Source organism: Podarcis tiliguerta (assembly GCF_965153285.1).
Source record: "Podarcis tiliguerta genome assembly, chromosome: 11".
NCBI classification, from domain to species: Eukaryota; Metazoa; Chordata; class Lepidosauria; order Squamata; family Lacertidae; genus Podarcis; species Podarcis tiliguerta.
The window spans coordinates 20,497,623-20,513,453 of NC_139544.1; the positions used below are offsets into that span (position 1 = coordinate 20,497,623).

Consider the following 15,831-nt stretch of genomic DNA (forward strand, 5'->3'; position numbering starts at 1 on the left):
ACGTACCAGACATAAGCTATCATAGATGTGGGAACGTTTGGCCCTCCAGATGTTGCTGAACTGCAGCATCCCTGACGTGCCTACTGCGGCTGATGAAAGTTGTAGTTCAACATCTGGAGGGCCAAAGGTTCCCCACACCTGAACTATCAGATCAAAAAAATGAGCTGCTGCTCAGGGAAAGACCTGACTTTGAAACATGTCAAAGAGGCTTAATGCAGAACGTATTTGGTGCTGCTCATCACTGAGCCCAAACTAGCAGAGCATCTGAACAGTACGTTCAGCACTGTTGGTTCAAACTAGTGTTGTGCACTGGTTTTAGCTGAACCCTGAATACCACATCAGGCAGAGTCAAACAGGTCATTCATCTCCCAGCCCTCTCCTGACCACATGTTTAAACTAGGATGAAAAAACCTAATTAAGCATTAGAGCTAGCCTCTAAATTGATTTGGCATATGGCTATGGGTCAGTTAGGCCCCACATTGACCTGGGGCCAACACAAAGTGCCAGATTGGGTCTCAGTTCTTACTGAGAGGCCATGCATAGCCCTGGTTCGAAGGCCTTTCAGGACAGGACCAAGAATGCCCCCACACTGGATATTCCAAGAGCACCAGCGAAAACACTAATGGTTTTAATCACCTTTTGAATGTGATTCCACAGATCATCCTGGTTGGCATTTGAAAAGGAAAATGCATTCAGGTACGACTGTAATTAAACAAGTATAATTAGTCAATTCACAGTGACAACACATTTTGAATAGTCGTCGAGAATCCAACTGTTGGTAAAGTTGTTTTTGAAACTCACATTAAGTGCTTTCATTAAAAGCCTTTCAGTCAAAAAGTTGGACAGCATCCGGATGATGGCAGCCCCCTAAGAGAGAGGAAAATAGAGATAGATATGATTTATCTTTATGTATTTAGAATGATGAGACTTTGCAAGTCATGAAACTCAAGACATTAATCTACCAACATTACATTCAAATTAGTAGTTTTATTAAATATATTGATTGTTGTGGTGGCGTTTTCAGATGGGTAGCTGTGTGAATGTTGCAGCAAAACCATATAGAGTCTTTTTATATTATACAGTTTCTTCAAAATGATTCCCTGCACTCATATCATACATCTCCAAGTGATGAGATTTTGTATATCTCACACTGTTATATGGCTTTATATGGAATCTTGTGAGAGGCTATTTTGCCACAGAATGCTTTATTTAGGATGGGCATATATAATTACTAAGGTAATTTTCACAAATGATACAAAGAAGAGTAAAAATATCTCACACAGCCTAACAGCCACATTGATCCGAATTCACAAATCAGAAGTAACAGACTGGAGAATAAAAAAGGCACTTGTGGCATTCAATGATGAAGTTTGCTGACCACATCAAACCTGTCGGGCAGTCATTCTCTTCCTTAAAAACCCTCTCCAGTTCTAGATATGTGGGCACATATTGTGTCTCCTCACAGGTGAAGGGAACATGGGGTGGTATTCAACAAAGCTTTATTCAGAACAGACCGATTGAAAGGAATGGACCTAACTTACAGTGTGATCCTATACATAGAATCATAGAATCATAGAGTTGGAAGAGACCACAAGGGCCATCGAGTCCAACCCCCTGCCAAGCAGGAAACACCATCAGAGCACTCCTGACATATGGTTGTCAAGCCTCTGCTTAAAGACCTCCAAAGAAGGAGACTCCACCACACTCCTTGGCAGCAAATTCCACTGTCAAACAGCTCTTACTGTCAGGAAGTTCTTCCTAATGTTTAGGTGGAATCTTCTTTCTTGTAGTTTGGATCCATTGCTCCGTGTCCGCTTCTCTGGAGCAGCAGAAAACAACCTTTCTCCCTAGCACATGCTTCCTTTGAAGTAAATGCCATTGTTCTCAGTGGGGCTTGCCCCAACATAACTGTGCATAGGAGCCACTCGTCTGCCCCCCCCCCCACTGTACACTGCTATTTGATATACAGACTCCACTTCGAATGCAGCAGGAAGCCTTCTCAAACCTGGTACCCTCCTATCATTCCAGATCATTGGCTAAACAGTTTGGGGGCAACAGGAGTGGTGGTTCAAAACACATAGAAGGCACCAGCTTGGGGAAAACTGTCATAAAGGCTTTACCATTCAATTCAATGGAGGCAGAGAATTCCCTTTCTCATGTTATGAAAAAGTGACAATTTCATACTAACTTTTCAAATCATGTGACCGATAAAATCCTTTAATGTACTGCTTACAAATTTTGTTTTTACCTTCTTGTATGTTATTAAACCAAACAGTTGAAGTAATGCACCCGATTCTTGTCTTTCACCTGTGTCTGATAAAGACTGATTTTGTAGTTCATTATCCATGCGCAAGACAGGTTGAACCACTTGGTAATTAAAGATGTTGTCCTGAAAATAACCATAAAATAGCAATGTTTACCTAAAATAAAAGACCACATTTTAAGTTATTTTGAGAATTATACTTAATTCATAAAACATTTAATAGGCTTCCTATTTAAAAACCTTCGTTCAAGTCATTGCCTTCATAACCCCTTTCAAGAAAATCTGTATTTGGCTGAAATTCTTATCGCAGAAAGTCAATTTGTGGAATGCCAGCATGTGAAATGTAATTGTCAGGAAACCAGTATCATGTCCTAATTTTAATTACCATCTGCTACAGATAATGTAGCATTACATTACAGAGCCTGGCGTGCTCTGGTCCATGGGGTCACAAAGAGTCGGACACAACTAAACGACTAAACAACAACAGATGATTAGTGTGAATCAGTTCAGTAATATATAGCACAAAATTTCAACAAAAAGAATACCTATGGTTTATAGTATTACCATAGCGCAAAAGAGCAGTAGAAGACAGCTTTGACCTAGTATACAAGGCATGATTATTAGCTAGGGCAGCTGTTTTTCAACCAGTGTGCCGTGGCACCCTAGGATGCCTTGAATGATGATCAGTGGTGCCACAGGCAACACTGACCTCTGTCCCTCTTTCCTTCCCTCCCTCCTCTAATGCCTTCTCGCATCTCTGCCTACCAGAGGCTTGCACAGCTGTTTGTTGCAGCAGCCCTGGCTACAATGTGCTTCCCAAGTGAATGGTGCCTCTGGCCAGGGGGTGCTAGTTGCCAGGAGCTGAGGTGGTCTTGGAGTAAGCAAGCAAGCAGGCAAGGGAGCCCAGCCAGCCAGTCCGTCAGCCCTTACTGTTGGGAATGGATAGACAAGTGGGAAGCTGGGCAGGCAGGCAGGCACTGCGCTGGCCTTTCTTGTGCTTGTTGTGGGCAAGGCCTGCCTGGGAGCTGAGTGCCTGGTGCTGAAGGGGAGCCTTTCTGCCTGGCAGGACTGGCCGCGCCTGCCGCTGCCTCTCAAGGTAAGAAGAAGAAGAAGAAGAAGAGTTTGGATTTGATATCCCGCCTTTCACTCCCCTTCAGGAGTCTCAAAGCGGCTAACATTCTCCTTTCCCTTCCTCCCCCACAACAAACACTCTGTGAGGTGAGTGGGGCTGAGAGACTTCAAAGAAGTGTGACTGGCCCAAGGTCACCCAGCAGCTGCATGTGGAGCAGGGGAGATGCGAACCCGGTTCCCCAGATTACGAGACTACTGCTCTTAACCACTACACCACACTGACCTCACATTCACCTTCAGCCAGTCTCCGTTGGGCCGCTAAGGCTGGGGGCATCCTCTTCCCAGGCCGCTGTGGAGCAGTGTGAGGAGGCACTTCTCTTTGGGGCAGGGGGGCAGCTCAGAGACCAGGAGCGGCAACAGTGGCTGCCCAGAGGACTTCCAAGGAGAGGGGAGGAAGATGAGGGGACGCTCCACAAGGGAGGGTGTTTGAAAAAGGGTGAAAGGCTGCCAGCTCTGCAGTCAAGGGGTGACATAACCACAGGGGTGCTGCAATTGGTCAAGGGAGCCGTGGACTCAAAAAGTGGATTCTGCTAAGGGATTTGGAGCCACCTACTGACCTTGATTGGGACGCGGGTGTCCATGTGGTGTAAACCACAGAGCCTAGGGCTTGCTGATCAGAAGGTCAGCGGTTCGAATCCCCGCGATGGGGTGAGCTCCCATTGTTCAGTCCCTGCTCCTGCCAACCTAGCAGTTTGAAAGCACGTCAAAGTGCAAGTAAATAGGTACCGCTACAGCGGGAAGGCAAATGGTGTTTCCGTGCGCTGCTCTGGTTCGCCAGAAGCGGCTTAGTCATGTTGGCCACATGACCCGGAACGGCTCCCTCGGCCAGTAAAGCGAGATGAACGCTGCAACCCCAGAGTCGTCCGCTACTGGACCTAACAGTCAGGGGTCCCTTTACCTTTACCTTTACTGACCTTGATGGAGAACTGTAAGGCTGCTAGGACAGCTAATGGATGAGTTCTCAAAAAGCTGAGATGAAGTGGCAAATCTGTGCGTGGACTGTACTAGTTCAGTGTATGGATAGGGGCTCATATGTAAGCAGGAAAGTAGGTGGAGGCAGCAGAAAGGAGAATGCTGAGACTGGATCTAAACTGGGGCCCTCTAAGACCTGAAAGAACCATTGCATAGATCCCATTAATTTCAAGGGACTGAAAACAATCCCACAGTTTGGATAAACTTTATATAAACGATGATATAGTTCACACCTACCAGAGGAATTGTGGGCATTATGTAATATGTACCGAGATGCTCCAAGTAAGATGCAAATCCTTCATTAAGCCATATGTCGTTCCACCAATTCATGGTAACTAGGTTTCCAAACCACTTCAAATAGAAGGAAGAGGAGAGTCTTTCAATGCATTGTTTTCAAACTGCTCTTCTAATCATCAGGCATAAGAGTGTACAGTGGTACCTCTGGTTATGAACTTAATTCGTTCCGGAGGTCCGTTCTTAACCTGAAACTGTTCTTGATCTGAGGTACCACTTTAGCAATAGGGTCTCCGGCCGCCGCCAGGCCACCGGTGCACAATTTCTGTTCTCATCCCAAGGTAAAGTTCTTAACCCGAGGTACTACTTCCAGGTTAGCGGAGTCTGTAACCTGAGGTGTTTGTAACCCAAGGTACCATTGTAGTTAATAGTCTCACATTGGCATACGTTATCAAAAAGGAATGCTATAATGTTTACAGGTTTGTATGAATTTAGGAAGATGCAGTGCTTTTTTTCTAAAAAAAAATGTTTAGGGGTACTCTCATTTTCCTACTCATATTGAAATACTGCCCCTCAATGAGGCCAAACTTAGATTCACAAAATGTTTAGGGGTATGCGTACTCCCAGGAAAAAAAGCACTGGGAAGATGCCATTTTAGAAAAGCTACAAAGATAGAAATCAGCAGTCAAAGTGCTAAAAATCCATTCTGGGATTTGATAACATAACCAAATAGAATTCTCTCTAAGTGTGATGCATTCAAGAGCGCGAATGCAATGAATTTGTATGTCTTTAAACAGCAGAACCACGTGGAATGAGGAGGGAGCCATAACGGTCTGGAAGACAAGGCTGCACTACTCACCTGCCTTCCCAGCACTGAGTGTTATTATTGGTTCCTGAGAGGTGCAGGGGAGCTGAGTGCGGCGCAGGCACGGCAGGAGGAAGCACCAGATTGGCTCTGCTGCATCTCCAGCATCACCCTGAGCTCCCTGGATCTCCCCTCTCGGGAAGCAGCAGTGATGCTCAGTACTGGGAAGGCAGATGAGCAATGCCGCCATGCCTGACTGCTACTGAGAAAATTAACTTTCCCCCTGCCAACTGCTATATGCATTTCCAGACCAGTTCCTATAAGCACTAATGGAGGCTTCTATTGAAATGGAAATGGAGACTTCTCTTGAGATGTAAATAAGCAGCAATTTTGGGTCTGGTCTTTTACCCTTCCCACCCACTCCCTTGATCCTTTTTCTACTTTAATTTAAAAGAGGCATGCTTATGCTTTACCATAATCTTGTCAGGATAAAGCGTGTAAAGCATGGAGTTCCCCCAGTTTACAAACACTTTTTTCAGACACCACTTTACATAAAACTGTTATCGCTTAACTCATAATGAAAAGAAAAACAAGTCAATAGGAAACACAACAGGAAAAAATAGATTTGCTTAACAACTTAAGCAGAAGCATATATTGGAGTGTCAAAAGGTTTGTTTGGTATTAAAGTTTATAATAATCTGATATATGTTTGCGGATTTGTAGAGCAAATGCTAATCAATCAAGTTTTGATCCAGTATCTTATTTTACATGCTTTCATTAAGTACTCCTTTGTAGGCTTTTAGCAAAAAAATAGTCTAGTGCTAAACAAATGTGACAATGTTCCGTGCTGTTCCTTTCTTGCTCCCACTTCTGTGCTTCCCCTTGTTACTTCCTTCCCCCTCCCCCTTTAAACAAAGAGGTACCGGTACTCCATATCAGTGAGTACCATCACAAAAAAGCACTGCATACCCATAGCTGCATACTACATTCAGCTTTCAAGGAATGGGATCTATTACAAGCTGCCCAACTGCAAGCTCAAAGGGACAATGCACAATGAACTTATGGAAATCACTAAATGTATGAATTATTTTTTAACATGGCTGGGAACTTCATGGAGACTAGCCATGACAGTTAAACCTCCATATTTGCAGGCATATTTTGCGGGCAAAAAAAAATAAAAAAAAAATATCTCTTGAGTATCAGGTAATAGGGTCAAACTATATGAGAAGGTCACCACTTTCCTGTCTTGCTTATGAGCGCCTGTATATTCCTTCCTGTCCACTATTGGAAGCAAAATGCTGGGACAAATGCACTATAAACTGAACCAGAAAGGTGGTTCTTGTGTGCTTCACTTATCCTCCTACACTTCTACTGGGACTAGATTATAGCCGTGTTGCTAATTAGAGCAGGGGCCATTAGCACTGTACCCCCTTCTCTTTTGCGGCCCAAAAATGCTATTTAGGGGGGCTTACTTTTAGCTGTGGTCTCTTAAAGGGCATCTTGTTAAACAGCATAGTGCCACAGGAAGCCTCATAGGTCAAAAGGACAATTCTGGTGTGCTGGCAGAAGTGCAAGTAATTGCTTGCATTTCTGCAACATATACCTAAGTCATACGTGGGAAGCTTTGGCCCTTCAGATGCTGCTGAGCTACAGCTTGCATCAGCACCAGCAGGCATGGCCAATGGCCAGGTTATATGGGAGCCATATTTAAGCCACATCCAAAGGCCCAAAGGTCCCCCATACATGATCTAAGGGCTCTGAGAGAAAGCAAAAGTGAGTACCGGTAAATGTACTCAATATAAGGTAAAGGTAAATGTACCCCTGCCCGTACGGGCCAGTCTTGACAGACTCTAGGGTTGTGCGCCCATCTCACTCAAAGAGGCCAAGGGCCAGCGCTGTCTGAAGACACTTCCGGGTCACGTGGCCAGCGTGACATCGCTGCTCTGGCGAGCCAGAGCCGCACACGGAAACGCTGTTTACCTTCCCGCTAGTAAGCGGTCCCTATTTATCTACTTGCACCCGGGAGTGCTTTCGAACTGCTAGGTTGGCAGGCGCTGGGACCGAACACCGGGAGCGCACCTCGCCGCAGGGATTCGAACCGCCGACCTTTTGATCAGCAAGCCCTAGGCGCTGAGGCTTTAACCCACAGCACCACCCGCGTCCCTACTCAATATACCAGTGACCTTTTTTTCAGTGAACAGTCTGTTGAAAAAACTCTCCACATGGTTTATGTTAATCTCAACACAGACACCCAAATAGATAATGGGCTTTTTAAAGGTCATGCCAGGGTTCACTTTTATTATTTGTTAGTTCTATGGAATTATCTATAAAACTCTAAAAATGTATTCAGTCAGTGATATGCTGTTTGAGCCTTCTACTTCCCCAGGAACTGTACTCCTGACGACCGATTCCAGACACTTGGCAGTTCTCAGGATTTATTTTCACATTAAATTGCCACTATTGCAGCTACAGCTACTTCGAAAATAACACCTTTGTTTTTAAGATAGATTAAAGTGCAGAAGATTTTACCACATGCCTGGTGTGCTATCTCATGGGAAATAATTTTGCAAATCCAATACTTCTGGTGTGAGAATTTATCTTCTGGGTGATACAACAAGGATAATTCCTGGAAAGTCATTAGCCCCCAGTGTTCCATAGCACCAGCTCCCATATCAGGTAGCGCCAGCAGATCTAGATTGGTTTAAATAAAGAGAAAAAGGAGAAGCTTTAACAATTTCACAATTCATACATTTACATGAGTGCTCTTGGCTTAATCTGTCATTTCCCAAGATTTTCAGTCGCTGACAATATTGGCATGAAAAGAAACCTAGTACAGTGGACGCTCAGGTTGCGAACGTGATCCGTGCGGGATGCACATTCGCAACCCGCAGCGGTGCATCTGCGCAGATGCGGGTTGCGATTCAGTGCTTCTGCGCATGCGCAAAGTGTGATTTGGCACTTCTGCGCATGCGCAAAGTGTGATTTGGCACTTCTGCGCATGCGCAACTGCCAAAACCCAGAAGTAACCCATTCCGGTACTTCTGGATTTCGGTGGTCCGTAACCCAAAAAAATGCAACCTGAAGTGTCTGTAACCCGAGGTATGACTGTAAATACTATTGGGAGCTTTCCCCCCACCCCGCCCCCATGTAGGTTTTTTCCATGCTCTGTGTTTTTAATAACAAAAAAACAAGGAAGTATTCGTACAAAAGAACATAAAAAGATACCTGCTTAATCAGGTCTCAGGTCCACCTTTGTGCAGTGTGGCCAATCAGATGCCTTCAAGCCCTGTTTGTGGGCTTCCTGAAGGCACCAGCCCTCTACTCTTGGTGTCTCACAGGTTCCTAAGGGCAGTAGCAGAGGCAACCAGAGAGCTGGGGAGAGACATTAATATCACACCCTCACCACATCTCTCTTAGCTGCCCCACCACCAAAGCTTTCAACTGAAGATTTAGTTTTTAACGTGTGATATTTTAGTGTATTTTTGGTTTCTATGGAAGCCGCCCAGAGTGGCTGGGGAGGCCCAGCCAGACGGGCAGGGTATAAATAATAAATTATTATTATTATTATTATTATTATTATTATTATTATTATTATTATTATCTGTTGATGGCCACTTCAGGGATATTTTAGATGGAACAGCAGGGTGTAAGTCTTAAAAATACAATAAAACAAATAGTGTATTCTAAGGTGTAGGCTGTCTCGGACAGCTCAGACCACAATAAACCAGCTAGTTTCAGGGTCACAGAAATGTTATGCCTTTTGTTTAGAACAGCTGTTCCTCAAACACTGTATGGATTTCTAATTCAAAGTCAGAAGAAAAAAAGCATTTCCGGGGACGTATCACATGATTCCAAGCAAAAACAATTTTGTCCGTTTTAAACATTTTAAGAGGTTGTTTCTTTTTAAAAAAGAAGCAAGCAAGAATACCTGTTTTTGAAAGAGGATAACTGATGTTAAGTAAGTCTTCCATAAATGAAAAGATTGGTCCAGTGATATTTAAAGCATAATCAGCAGATCCATTTTTAATTGCATCCTTCCGAGCCCAAATGCGTATCTATGAATATGCACAGAAATGGTTATTTTGGACAAGTGATGAAAATCTGTTTCGTATCATTAGGCCTTCTTCAGTGGCCATGAATTTGCACAGTGACTTTCAGAAAAAAGAAAACAGATATTTAGCAGAATTCCTTAAAACTTCATTGCATTTTAGACCTCTGTTCAGGTTGCCTTATCCTTTGCAGACCACCACATTTTCTTCCATGACATCATGCACCCTGAAAGTCTTGTTCTTTAAAAGCTTAATTGCTCCCACATCCGCATGCAGTTGTGCCATGTATTCTTCCAAACAAAAGGATGAGTTTGCAGGATGAAAGGGAAACGGTTGCTAGGTTTGTGCATGCTCCATGTCAGTTAAACATTTGACAATCGACACACCAATGAATTCATTTCTGTGTTATCCAGGACTACATAAGCAGTCACTTGAAAAGCATTGTGTGTCTGCTCCACACAATGTTTGTCGTGACTACAATTTGCAAGAACCATTTATCACCTGGATTACATGCAGCCAGTCACCAATCAACACTGAGTTAAATAAGTGAGAAGGTACGAGTGTGCTAAGCAGCCACAGAATGCTGCCTAACTCTTGATGGGCAGGTGGAAAATTCTGTAGAAGGGGTAAGGGAATGGAGCCTTCTGAATTGGTGCATTCTGTTAATATTTTGGATTATCAGACATTTGGGTAAATGGGAGTACTAGCTGCTTAATGGTTAGAGATATGAGACTTCATGAGTGAAACTTTATATAATCAGTAGTCTGCTACAGACAAGGTTGTCCTCCTTAGCTAGACAACACAAGCACTGATAAAGACCTTGGAAAATGAAAAGCCCAGAAACACAAGCATCTTACTCTTTCCCCCATAGTGTAGATCAGTGTTTCCCAAACTTGGGTCTCCAGTGGTTTTTGGACTTACAATTCCCATCATCCCTGACTAATGGTCCTCCTAGCTAGGGATGATAGGAGTTGTAGTCCAAAAAACAGCTGGAGACATGAGTTTTGGAAACACTGGTGTAGATCCTAAACCGTTCTGCCCATTTGCAGATGACAAGACAAATCTGCATGGGCAGTTTGGGTAAAACAGACAGTGGGACAGAGTCGCACGAGAGGCTGTGAGCTGCTTTAGCTGAGATTCCTGCATTGCAGAGGTTTGAACCAGATGACCCTCAAGATCTCTTCCAACACTATGATTCTATGATGATATAATGGCCCAGACTGACAGCCTTTTAAATGGGATTATATCAATTTAATAAATCTTTAAAGGAGCACTGCCAGCACCAGTCAGCCGACTGGTGCTAAAAGCATATCTCCAAGGAGTTCCCTGTAATCACTGATTAAATAGTTACAGCAACCTCATTTGAACTTTGACAGCTATCAGTCACCTGCCCTCTTAATGTTAGGTGATTGACAGGTGGGTGGTCCCACTCACCTCTCAAAGATGGCCTGCACGGGATGAGGGAGATGAGCATCCAGCATGCCAGCTAGATCTGGTTCATCTGGTAAACCAAGTCTGGGACAGCAGTGCCTACACGTAGTGAATGATGTTCTAGTAAGAGAACCCTATTCCAAAGGTGGGCTGGCGTGTGGAAAGCAGTCTTCTAACAAACGAATGTTTCTCCACTAAAGAATCTAGTTGTACTGTGCTTAAACAAAACCTGATCTGGAGTAACCCTGTTCTGAATAAGATTGACAAAGTGGGAGACGGGAGTAGATGTAGCATATTAGTTTTCAGGATGCAATTAATTTTTTAAAAAACCATTTAATCTTATACCGTAATTTAAACATCAGTGCATATTCTGCAACACATAATTCACTCATAAATGCAAGTATATGCTGCTAAAGTCTATAATAAATTCAGCAGACTTATTCACCTCATTGCCCCTCTCCACTGTGGTGACATAATCAAAGTTACAGACCGCAAAAGCAGTGACATATGTGGACATTTTGGGTGTTGTTTCAAATGTTGTGACAGTCCAGTTCATCAGTGCAGTCCCATTACTCAAAGTACTCAATGTGCTCTCATTCACATCTTTATACTCAGATACATCTATAAAAGAACAATTATTATAGGCATTAATACTGAATATTATGGCAAATTTGCTCTGTTCAGAATGGAAGTCTAAGGGTGCCTTCTATATAGTGACCGCTAGATCTAATAGTCAAGCTGTACTCTTGTTTCCTGTGTAAAAAATGCCATGGCCAACCGGGGTTTCATCAGATTCCTAGGTTCCAGCACTAAACTTTTAGGCACCTAGATGATCAGGGCACCTGGGATTTTTCCAATCCTGGCTGCAGCAACTATAATAGCAACAATATTAATAATCCTAGTACCACTGCCATTACTAACGGGTCCCACCACACAATTAGAAAGTCCCACATTCCCTTACTTACCCTTAATCGGCATGTTGGAAAGCACTTTATAGCTTGGGTGGTGAACAATACTGATGTTAAAGGTAGCTTTCATTGCAGGTTCATCAAAGCATGGGTAAACCCTCCTGGCATCTACCGGTTCTAGGTGCGATGCGACCAACCACCTAAATTGAGAATACGAATAAGTTTAAAGTCAATAGCTCGTAGTCTGGGGGATGCTCCTGAATCCATCTCGGTCATTAGAGGCCCACGAGACCTCGGTGGCTGGGAATCCCTTTTACCAGCTTTGTGGTTTCTGCACTGGGATGAACAGTCTTTCATGAGAGGGTAACCTGTGGGATTACTTCAATGCAATCTGCCCTTGAGGCTGGCCCAGGCTGAGGTTGGTATACAAAGCCCTGTACAACCTGGAACACTGAGGTCCAGCGCCGAGGGCCCTTTGGCAGTTCCCTCGCTGCGAGAAGCCAAGTTACAGGGAACCAGCCTTCTCGGTAGTGGCACCCGCCCTGTGGAACGCCCTCCCACCAGATGTCAAAGAGAAAAATAACTACCAAACTTTTAGAAGACATCTGGAGGCAGCCCTGTTTAGGGAAGCTTTTAATGTTTAATAGGTTATTGTATTTTAGTGTTCTATTGGAAGCCGCCCAGAGTGGCTGGGGAAACCCAGCCAGGTAGGCGGGGTATAAATAATAAATTATTATATTATTACTACTGGGACACACGCACTGGGTTCCACCCAACTTTGACATTACGTGGTGGTGGGGTGGCCTGACAGGGCCGGGTGTGGCTGCAGGTAGGCCTGACAGGGCCTGTCGCACCCACAGAAGGACCCGATGGGGCCCGTCACACCCACAGGAAGGCCTGATGGGGCCTGCTGTGGCTGGGGGTAGGCATAGTGGGGCCTGTTGCAGCCCATTACAGCAGCAAAATATTGAGGGGGCCCAGCCCGCTGCTTCAAACTTTTTAACCCCCCCCCCATGGAGCCCCTGGCCTGGGACCTGGATGCATAAAGGATTGCCTCAGCTCATATATCATCAATCCTCCTGTGGATACCATAATATAAGGAGGAATTGGGCCTTTAGTGTGGGCCCCTACTCTTTGGAATCCCCCCCAACCCCACATTAAATACTAGACAGGCACCATCTCTGGCTATCTAATTTCTTATTTAAACAAGACTTTTAAAAATGGAGATTTGGTTTTTTAAAAAAATCCCAGTCTGGATTTGTATTAGTATTGTTTTTAGAAGTTTTCGTTGTTTTATCAGTTATGTATAAACTGCCCTGGGTAGTTATTTATAAATGTAATAAATAAAATAAGATAGCCCCAATGTGTGTGGAAACAAACTTCCACATGCATCCCCAACCTTAGTGGTATGCAAGAGCAGTTTATACAACCTGATCCCTGGAGCTGTGTGCAGTTTTTAAAATAAGTTACAAGCACACCCAACAGCTTAAGAAGTGAAAGCTATTGGGTTAGCCATTGTCAGGGGAGGAGTATTCGGCTTTACTAGAAGGAATATATACATTGGGACAGATTCAGAAGTCCTTTTGTTTCTCTGTTTTCCTGTGTGTTGGGAGAAATTAACCGGTTCTACTGAATGCCTCCTTCACCCCAAACTGAGAAAAAGGCTCTTCTCAAGTTAAATAGCTCACGTTGACTCACAATATATATTAGTATTTCCACATAAGCACATTTATACCCCACTTGGACTTTAAGAGTAAGTGACAAAGTAGAAATGATTATTTATGCAATGCAGGATGCCAAGCCAAGGGGGTGGAAGATTTAGAAGATCCATAATTAAGAAGATCCATTTTGGGGCGCCCAATTTTGGCCTTGCTTATATTTCCATAGATCACGAAAGTCCGCCCCTCGCTTACAAGAAGTGTGAATTAAATCTGCTTTCCTGACAAGACTAGACCATTCTTCCCAAAAATCATTGTACAGAGTTTGCTTTAAAAAGTCTAAGCCTGGGCTATGAAGGGCAGAACAGCTGTGAGGAAGAGGAGAACAGGCAGCCTGTTAGAGCATCATTGCAGGAGACTCACATCCTTCAGGCAACAGCACAACACAACACTGAAAAGGGACTCGAGTTAATTCAGGGAACTGAAGTGTCAGCATATTGCATGGCAATGCAATCAGGATTCTGAAGTTGCCATATGGGAAGTTGTTTAAAGTTACGTGTTTTTTTCAAGTTTCAAACTCTCATCCTAGATCATTACACTTGCTTGCACAATTGTGTCAGATATGCACATGTCCATGAAGGGTAGTACAGTGGTACCTCGGGTTACAAACACCTCGGGTTACAAACACTTCAGGTAACAGACTCCGCTAACCCAGAAATAGTACCTCGGGTTAAGAACTTTACCTCAGGATGAGAACAGAAATCAAGCGGTGGCGGCGCAGCAGGCCCCATTAGCTAAAGTGGTACCTCAGGTTAAGAACGGTTTCAAGTTAAGAACGGACTCCAGAATAAATTACGTTTGTAACCAGAGGTACCACTGTATACAAATTTAATTTAATAATAATAATAATAATAATAATAATAATTCCCCCCTGTCTCCAATACTGCAGTTGTCCAGTGGGGCTGGTGGAAGGCAGGGTGGTTCAAAAGTAGGAGGAATCCAGTGGCAGACAGTTAGAGCCAGTGATAGGCAGACCCAACTCATGTTCCCTGCAACAAGTCCAATAAGAGCAATTTGGAGACTGAGGAGAAGCAAGAGGAGGAAAGCAATAAAGCAGTACAACCCCCTCACTGGCAGCAAGCAAGAAGGCAGGATGGTGGGGCCTGGGGCCGAAGCCAGACTGAGGTTGCTGGAGCAGTGCCCCATTTGCTCTAATAGAATCACAGAACTTTAGAGTTGGAAGGCACACCAAGGGTCATCTAGCACAACCCCCTGTAATGCAGAAATCTCAGCTCAAGCATCCATGGCAAGATGGCTATCCAACCTCTGCTTAAAAAAACCCAGGCTCTCCTGCAAAAGGTGTCGGCATGTCACGCACATTGGATCAAGAATCATCGCTGTGTCTGGATGCAAGACCAGTAGCAGATCCCACCCTCCTTGGAAGACAGAAGGAATAGCGTTGGGACAAATAACCGAATATAAACAGGCACCAGCATTGTTCCGAATTGAGTCGGAAGGCCTGTGCTAAACCCGTGGGCCTCAGGCTCAGGGAAAGTGTTTAACGCTTCCTCCCATGCAACTCTCCCCTGTTAGTTCCATCAGAGGGGTAAGGCATACCCCCAACATTTCTCTGATGAAAATAAGGATGTCCTATTCCATAATAATAATAATAATAATAATACGCCACCTATCTGACTGGGTTGTCCCAGCCTCTCTGGGTGGCTTCCAACATATATAAAAACTTAATAAAATGTTAAACATTTTAAAACTTTCCTATACAGGGCTGCCTTCAGGTGTCTTCCAAAGGCTGTATAGTTCCCCATCTCCTTGGTTCGGGGGCCACATAATTGCAAACCTTCCAATGAAAGCAAGGACATCCTACCATACCCTCCAACATTTCCCTGATGGAAATAGGGACGTCCTAAGGAAAAGCGGGGGACGCAGGTGGCGCTGTGGGTTAAACCACAGAGCCTAGGACTTGCCGATCAGAAGGTCGGCAGTTCGAATCCCCGTGACGGGGTGAGTTCCTGTTGCTCAGTCCCTGCTCCTGCCAACCTAGCAGTTCGAAAGCACATCAAAGTGCAAGTAGATAAATAGGTACCGCTCCGGCGGGAAGGTAAACGGTGTTTCCGTGCGCTGCTCTGGTTCGCCAGAAGCGGCTTAGTCATGCCGGCCACATGACCCGGAAGCTCCCTCGGCCAATAAAGCAAGATGAGCGCCGCAACCCCAGAGTCGGTCACGACTGGACCTAATGGTCAGGGGTCCCTTTACCTTTTAAGGAAAAGCGGGACGTTCCGGGATCAAACCAGAAACCTGGACAGCTTCTGCAAATTCGGCACTTGGAGGGTTCTGGGAAGCAAGCCCGGAACCGCATACCTAC

The 15,831-nt window shown here is 44.4% G+C and overlaps 1 protein-coding gene across 1 annotated transcript in view; it reads right to left on the minus strand.

Moving 5' to 3' along the window:
* Nucleotides 1-15,831, minus strand: part of LVRN (laeverin) — a 38,264-nt gene that overhangs the window by 21,286 nt on the left and 1,147 nt on the right. Inside the window, exons 2-9 of the mRNA XM_083403824.1 lie at nt 11,851-11,993; nt 11,331-11,506; nt 9,334-9,460; nt 7,942-8,096; nt 4,604-4,717; nt 2,249-2,389; nt 802-867; nt 637-702 (exon numbers count right to left, since the gene is read on the minus strand). Of these exons, the coding sequence (XP_083259950.1) occupies nt 637-702; nt 802-867; nt 2,249-2,389; nt 4,604-4,717; nt 7,942-8,096; nt 9,334-9,460; nt 11,331-11,506; nt 11,851-11,993 (988 nt within the window). The remainder of the gene's footprint in view (nt 1-636; nt 703-801; nt 868-2,248; nt 2,390-4,603; nt 4,718-7,941; nt 8,097-9,333; nt 9,461-11,330; nt 11,507-11,850; nt 11,994-15,831) is intronic.